Here is a 7426-nt window from a genome sequence, read left to right on the forward strand (position 1 = left end):
TAATCCTCAGAGGACTTGTCTCTATCTCGAATAGCCCGCATAATTGCGGCTCGCCGTGCCCATGCACACGTCTAGTTATAGATGTGTAAAAAAATCTGTCCACTCGGTATATTGTCCACTCAGCTCGCCGTGCACACATCTAGGTGCTGTTTGGTTCAAAAAATGTAACGCAAATGGTAATGGTAATGGTTTCGGCTCGATTACTGGCGGTAACAAATTTGAATAGGCTGGTATCAAATTTTAGTGTGGTATCTGATTACGGTTGGACTAAAACAAACATGATTTAATGTTATCCGTTACCCATTACATTACAAATATATGAACCAAACGGCACCCTAGTTAGAGATGACGCGGTGCGATGAAGGGGTCGCACTGAGGAGGGGAGGGGGAGTTAAAGGTTACCAGGCAAGTTGAGTGGTGTGCTGATGGTCTAGTAAAATCTTAGCAGACTTGGCTGCTGTTGGACTAACTTTTGTAGATTAGGTCATAATGTGTCGGACTGGTGTACACGATAGGTGATTTGCTAAATTACCAACATTATTAATTAGTGGGTTTCAGAAATTTTGTCTTCAGACCTATAAATTATGGGTGCAGATATATAGACTAAAAAACATAGACATAGATGGTATTATAGCAAGAAGGAATAAATTCAGTTCTAATTGTTTCGAATACGGTACTGCACATCCGGACTGTCCTGTCCCAGCCTCCCAGGTTGCATGCTCATCTACACCGTCGAGCGTCGAGGCGGCTAGCTCTAGCCGATCAGCGAGCATCGCGGGCGGCGGGCTATATACGTCCAGACTGCTTTTATTTGAGAATGCGTAGTTTGGCTTCCTAATCCATCTGACTAAACTATGAAAGTAATAATAAACGTACCGTCGCGAGGCCATTCTGGTAATCCAACATTTCTCGCTCAGCCGCCTATAAATTGGGCCGCGCGCACCGCCTCGCTCTCCACTCAAACAAACTCAAGCCTGCCCTGTCCTGCCTTGTTAAGCAACACAGCGAGACATCACGAGAGCTAGAGAGAGATGGCGGCCACGGTTTCCTCCTTCCCGGTGGTGAACATGGAGAAGCTGGAGACAGAGGAGAGGGCCACGGCCATGGAGGTCATCCGCGACGGCTGCGAGAACTGGGGCTTCTTCGAGGTGTGCATATACATACATACTCTGCAGACTGCTTGCTGCTCACACGAAGCTACCACAGAACACAATTATTCTACTAACCTACGCACCACACCTGATCACAATAAGTAATGATCTAACCACACACAGCAGGAAGAATTACTACTTCACTTGTTGTTTGCCTGACCTGCCACCCCCCTGCTTCTTCAACATCTAGAGCCCCTTCATTCTGTCAGCACATGCAGGCTGTTCGTTTCGGATTAAATCAATCTAGTTGTTCCTGACAGTAGAAACCGATACACATTAAAGCGAGCACCGTTCCAGAAAAAGAAAAGCAAAACAAAGTATTCTAGCAGCTTGCTTTACCTAACAAACAGCCAACGATCCTCGAACGTACAGATTCCTATTCTCCATGCCATCAACCGGCCGACCACCAGCTGATTCCATCACGTCTTTCTCTCACCGCGCCTAGCTGATCAGCACACACACAAGTAGCATCTTATCTATTGGTTCGTTGATGCCCAGCTCTCGAACGAATCACCATCTCATGTATTGTCTTGTCCCCATCCCCATGCATGCAGCTGCTGAACCACGGCATCTCGCACGAGCTGATGGACGAGGTGGAGCGGCTGACCAAGGCGCACTACGCCACCTTCCGGGAGGCCAAGTTCCAGGAGTTCGCGGCGCGGACGCTGGAGGCCGGCGAGAAGGGCGCCGACGTCAAGGACGTGGACTGGGAGAGCACCTTCTTCGTCCGCCACCTCCCGGCCTCCAACCTCGCCGACCTCCCCGACGTCGACGACCGCTACAGGTGCGTTCAGACCTCAAACACAACACTACGTGCGTGCGTGCGGATGCGCGCCATTAAATTAATGACGTGTGGATCAGTATCATATATTATTAGTGTTTATCTGCTAGCTGCGACCCAATGATCAGTCGTCTTTGTTAATCGACTTTTTGTTGGCTTCTCTCGGAATGTTCTAAGTGCCATGTCACCCGCTTTTGACTGATCAGTTTATTTTAATTGATCTGATTAGTCTTAGCTTGAGAGTGACTTGAGTATACCAGGCTGGGATACTACCTGACCTGACCTGCTCCTACATAACGGATTAAGTAATGTTTCGAGAAATTTTGTCCATACGCATATAATTAAGTTATCAGAATTCTGCCTGACGACGACGACGACGCGAAAACAGTTAGTTATCTGTTCATCTCGTTGCCTTTAATTGCTTGACAAGCTAGCTAGCTGTACAGCAGAATGCGGTGCGAGCCCCGTAGCTATGACAAGGTCGAATCGCCTTTCAGCAGGCGACAGCGCTGTTTGTCCGGTGGAATATTCCGGCCGTGTCTCAAAGCCTTCCTTCCTTCCGTGTCGCTGCAGGCAGGTGATGGAGCAGTTCGCATCGGAGATCCGGAAGCTGTCGGAGAGGCTGCTGGACCTGCTGTGCGAGAACCTGGGCCTGGAGCCCGGGTACCTGAAGGCGGCCTTCGCGGGGTCGGACGGCCCGACGTTCGGCACCAAGGTGAGCGCGTACCCGCCGTGCCCGCGCCCGGACCTCGTCGACGGCCTCCGCGCGCACACCGACGCCGGCGGCATCGTGCTGCTGTTCCAGGACGACCAGGTGAGCGGCCTGCAGCTGCTCAGGGGCGGGGAGTGGGTGGACGTGCCGCCCATGCGCCACGCCATCGTCGCCAACGTCGGCGACCAGCTGGAGGTCATCACCAACGGGCGGTACAAGAGCGTCATGCACCGCGTGCTCACGCGCCCCGACGGCAACCGCATGTCCGTCGCGTCCTTCTACAACCCGGGCGCCGACGCCGTCATCTTCCCGGCGCCCGCGCTCGTCGGCGCCGCCGAGGAGGACCGCGCCGAGGCCGCGTACCCGAGCTTCGTGTTCGAGGACTACATGAACCTGTACGTGCGCCACAAGTTCGAGGCCAAGGAGCCCAGGTTCGAGGCCATGAAGTCGGCCATCGCCACCGCGTGAGAAAGACTGCCTTCCGCTGCCGGCTTCCTTCGTGGCGTCAAGCCTTGAGGCTTGAACGAACAACGTACGTCCATGTGCTTATAGTGGCACAGTTGTGTGTGTAACTACCGATCGTGGAACGGCCTAATGTATTTCGGTTGCCTCAGATCGATCTATATGTGCGTATACATTATGTACTCAAAAGTGTGTAGCGTCTGGTTAATGTACGAGCAGTGTGTATGTGACCAGGACCCGGTGTGTAGTTGCTATTACTACCATATCCGGTGAATGATCAAACCTTTTGGTGTATTAAAACTAGATGTTCATCCCCCTCACGGACTCACCCCAGGTATTGACAACCAAATCGGAATATGGCATATATAATAAAAACATGATGTCCCGGCCAAGAAAGGGGACTATTCGAAACTCCGAAGAATTGCGTAAAGGGACCCTTGGACAAGTCAAACCATAGTATTTAGTGTACATGTGCTAGAAATTTGTAAAATACAAAAACTTTATATTAGAGTGGAGTTTTAAATACTTCAAAAATAACATGGTAACTACTAAACCATCATATTCAAAACAAACTTTTTTTACAAGGTAGCCATGCAACCCTTTGGTGAAAAAATACATAATATTCTCTAATACTATGATTTTATCTCAAAACTCTAAAAATATTTTGCTTCAAAGCACATCCTAACATTGTTTATGCCCCATTTTTCTAATTTGCCAAATATAGAAAACCCTAAAATGTTTGAACCTATGTATGAACCATGACGTCTAAAAGGTGCTGAAGTAGACAATCTATTTTATAAACTAAGATCTCTATTTTTAAGTTAAAATCTATACAATAAAAGTATATACAAAAAATAAAATATTTATGCGCAAGTACGTTAAGTGTGTTACTATCTCTACCGCACAGAAGTTATGCAAACTAGGTTCCAAACCTATCAACTAGCATATGGACTAAACTAGAAAGATATAGCTGAAGACAAATAAACACAATATAAATGTAGAAGCTAAAATACGATAGAGACACAACCACTCATTGACGATTCCAGTATTTTTACCTAGACATCGAGAAACATATAAACTTCTCGATAGTTCTGGCTGGAGCATCTCGCAAGACTGCGCACGCGAGGTCCAAGCTCCGACCGAGTAATTTTGTGGATAGCCCCAGGCTCGCCCCACATGCAAGTGGGTTTCCAGAATCACATCTCCCGCACAGCTCCTCATTGTCTTCACTATTGAGTTTTGAAAGTTGCCTAGAGGGGGTGAATAGGGCGAATCTGAAATTTACAAATTTTAAGCACAACTACAAGCCGGGGTTAGCGTTAGAATTAAAATCGAGTCCGAGAGAGGACGAAAACAAATCACAAGCAAATAAAGAGTGTGACACGGTGATTTGTTTTACCGAGGTTCGGTTCTTGCAAACCTACTCCCCGTTGAGGTGGTCACAAAGACCGGATCTCTTTCAACCCTTTTCTCTCTCAAACGGTCACTTAGACCGAGTGAGCTTCTCTTCTCAATCAAACGGGACACTAAGTCCCCGCAAGGACCACCACACAATTGGTGTCTCTTGCCTCGGTTACAATTGAGTTGATCACAAGAAAGAATGAGAAAGAAAAAGCAATCCAAGCGCAAGAGCTCAAATGAACACAAATCACTCTCTCACTAGTCACTATTTGATTGGAATGATCTTTGAACTTGGGAGAGGATTTGATCTCTTTGGTGTGTCTTGTATTGAATGTGAGAGCACCTAGAGGGGGGGGGGGGGTGAATAGGTGATCCTGTAACACTTCAAAATCTTAAGCCACAAAACTTGATTAATTGTTAGCACAGTAATTTGCCAAGTGGCTAGAGAAGGGTCTCAACACAACACAATAACCAAGAGATATCAATCACAGAGATGGCACGGTGGTTATCCCGTGGTTCGGCCAAGACCAACGCTTGCCTACTCCACGTTGTGGCGTCCCAACGGACGAGGGTTGCAATCAACCCCTCTCAAGCGGTCCAAAGACCAACTTGAATACCACGGTGTTGCTTTGCTTTTCTTAATCCCACTTGCGAGGAATCTCCACAGCTTGGAGCCTCTCGCCCTTACAAAAGATGTTCACAAAGAATCACGGAGCAAGGGAGGGATTATCAACTCACACACGACACAAAGATCACAACGAATACACACACGCAAAACCCAGACTTGAGCTCAAGAGACTAGCACACTAGAACGGAGCTCAAATCACTAGAATGTCGAACAAGTGCGCAAGAATGAAGTGTGAGTGATCAATGATGCTCAAAGGATGCTTGGTATCCTCCTCCATGCGCCTAGGGGTCCCTTTTATAGCTCCAAGGCAGCTAGGAGCCGTTGAGCACAAATCTGGAAAGCCATTCTTGCCTTCTGTCATCGGGGGCACCGGACAGTCCGGTGCACACCGGACACTGTCCGGTGCCTGATTTCCTTCCTTAAATAGCGAAGCTGACCATTGGCAGACTTGGAGCCGTTGGCGCACCGGACATGTCCGGTGCACACCGGACAGTCCGGTGCCATCTTCTAGCCGTTGGCTCAGCCACGTGTCTCGCGCAGATTGCGCGGCCGACCGTTGGCTCACCGGACAGTCCGGTGCACACCGGACAGTCCGGTGAATTTTGTTCGTACGTCGCCGGTGAATTCCCGAGAACGGCCACTTCGCTCGAGCCAGCCTGGCGCACCGGACACTGTCCGGTGCACCACCGGACAGTCCGGTGCTCCCAGACACAGCAGATTCTTGGCTGCTCGAGCCAAGACATTTCCAATTGGATTTTTCCTGTTTCCAGCACTTAGACACAATACATTAGTCCATAAAACAATGTACTAAGTCTGAGAAACATACCTTTATTCTTGATTTGTACTTTGTCCACCTTTTTACACTTAGATACTTGTGTTGGACACTAAATCACCAAAACACTTAGAAATGGCCCAAGGGCACATTTCCCTTTCAATCTCCCCCTTTTTGGTGATTTATGCCAACACAACATAAAGCAAGTAGAACAAGTACAAAATCAAATCAAATAAGAACTCAAAATTGTTTTGATTCAATTTGACATATATGGATCACTCTATGCCACCACTTGGTTTGTTTTTGCAAATCAAACCCAAATTTCTATCTCTAAGTCAAACACACATGTTAAGACATAGGGAGAGTCATTCCAAGAGAAATTGATTCAAGAATTCAAAAACTCCCCCACAAAAGAGTTTTGACAAACCAAAAGTTCCACAAAAGAGTTTTGACAAACCAAAAGTTCTATTCTACTATTTTCAAAATCTCTCAAGTGGTAGCTGATCCATTTATCGCTTTGGCCTTTATTTTCTCCCCCTTTGGCATCAAGCACCAAAAACGGAATCAATCTTGGCCCTTTAACCCCATTGCCTCACCAAAATCTTCAACTAAGAGCAAATAAACAACCAAACTCAAGTACATGGTTAGTCTCAAAGGGTCAAGTTGTAGCACAACTCCCCCTAAATATGTGCATCACTTGCAAACAGGACTTGTGAGGTCCAGGGAGTGTTTGTACAACTTGAGCACCACAATAAGCAACAAAATGCAGAATGAACATGATCAAAAGCATAAACACATGTATGCTACATTTCAATCCAAGTTCCGCGAATCTAGGATATTGAGCTCACTACGCAGCCTGCAAAAGGTCTTCTCATCTAGAGGCTTGGTAAAGATATCGGCTAGCTGGTTCTCGGTGCTAACATGAAACACTTCGATATCCCCCTTTTGCTGGTGGTCTCTCAAAAAGTGATGCCGGATGTCAATGTGCTTTGTGCGGCTGTGCTCAACAGGATTTTCCGCTATTCGGATAGCACTCTCATTATCACATAGGAGTGGGACTTTGCTCAGATTGTAGCCAAAGTCCCTGAGGGTTTGCCTCATCCAAAGTAGTTGCGCGCAACACTGTCCTGCGGCAACGTACTCGGCCTCAGCGGTGGATAGGGCAACGGAGGTTTGTTTCTTAGAGTTCCATGACACCAGGGACCTTCCTAAGAATTGGCACGTCCCCAATGTACTCTTCCTATCGACCTTACATCCAGCATAGTCGGAATCTGAGTACCCAATCAAGTCAAAGTTAGACCCCTTTGGATACCAGATCCCGAAGCAAGGCGTAGCGACTAAATATCGAAGAATTCGCTTCACAGCCACTAAGTGACACTCCTTCGGATCGGATTGAAATCTAGCACACATGCATACGCTAAGCATAATATCTGGTCTACTAGCACATAAATAAAGCAAAGAACCTATCATGGACCGGTATGCTTTTTGATCAACGGACTTACCTCCTTTGTTGAGGTCG

At 47.4% G+C, this 7426-nt stretch overlaps 1 protein-coding gene across 1 annotated transcript; it reads left to right on the forward strand.

The window, feature by feature from the left end:
- Positions 1 to 969: 969 nt before the first annotated feature.
- On the forward strand, positions 970 to 3425 carry LOC100191321 (1-aminocyclopropane-1-carboxylate oxidase 1Acc oxidase). Its single transcript, NM_001136755.1, has 3 exons — positions 970 to 1148; positions 1706 to 1935; positions 2506 to 3425. Exons 1-3 carry the CDS (start codon positions 1032 to 1034, stop codon positions 3110 to 3112), a joined length of 954 nt encoding a protein of 317 aa, NP_001130227.1. The 5' UTR covers positions 970 to 1031; the 3' UTR covers positions 3113 to 3425.
- Positions 3426 to 7426: the final 4001 nt, after the last annotated feature.

The sequence above is a fragment of the Zea mays genome, chromosome 5 (genome assembly GCF_902167145.1).
Source record: "Zea mays cultivar B73 chromosome 5, Zm-B73-REFERENCE-NAM-5.0, whole genome shotgun sequence".
Taxonomy (NCBI): Eukaryota; Viridiplantae; Streptophyta; class Magnoliopsida; order Poales; family Poaceae; genus Zea; species Zea mays.

Excerpts from the sequence above, each read along its gene's own strand:
- LOC100191321 (NM_001136755.1), top strand. The coding sequence starts at position 1,032 with ATGGCGGCCACGGTTTCCTCCTTCCCGGTGGTGAACATGGAGAAGCTG. Across the intron at positions 1,149-1,705 it reads AGAACTGGGGCTTCTTCGAG|CTGCTGAACCACGGCATCTC; the intron begins GTGTGCATATAC and ends CCATGCATGCAG. Across the intron at positions 1,936-2,505 it reads GACGTCGACGACCGCTACAG|GCAGGTGATGGAGCAGTTCG; the intron begins GTGCGTTCAGAC and ends GTGTCGCTGCAG.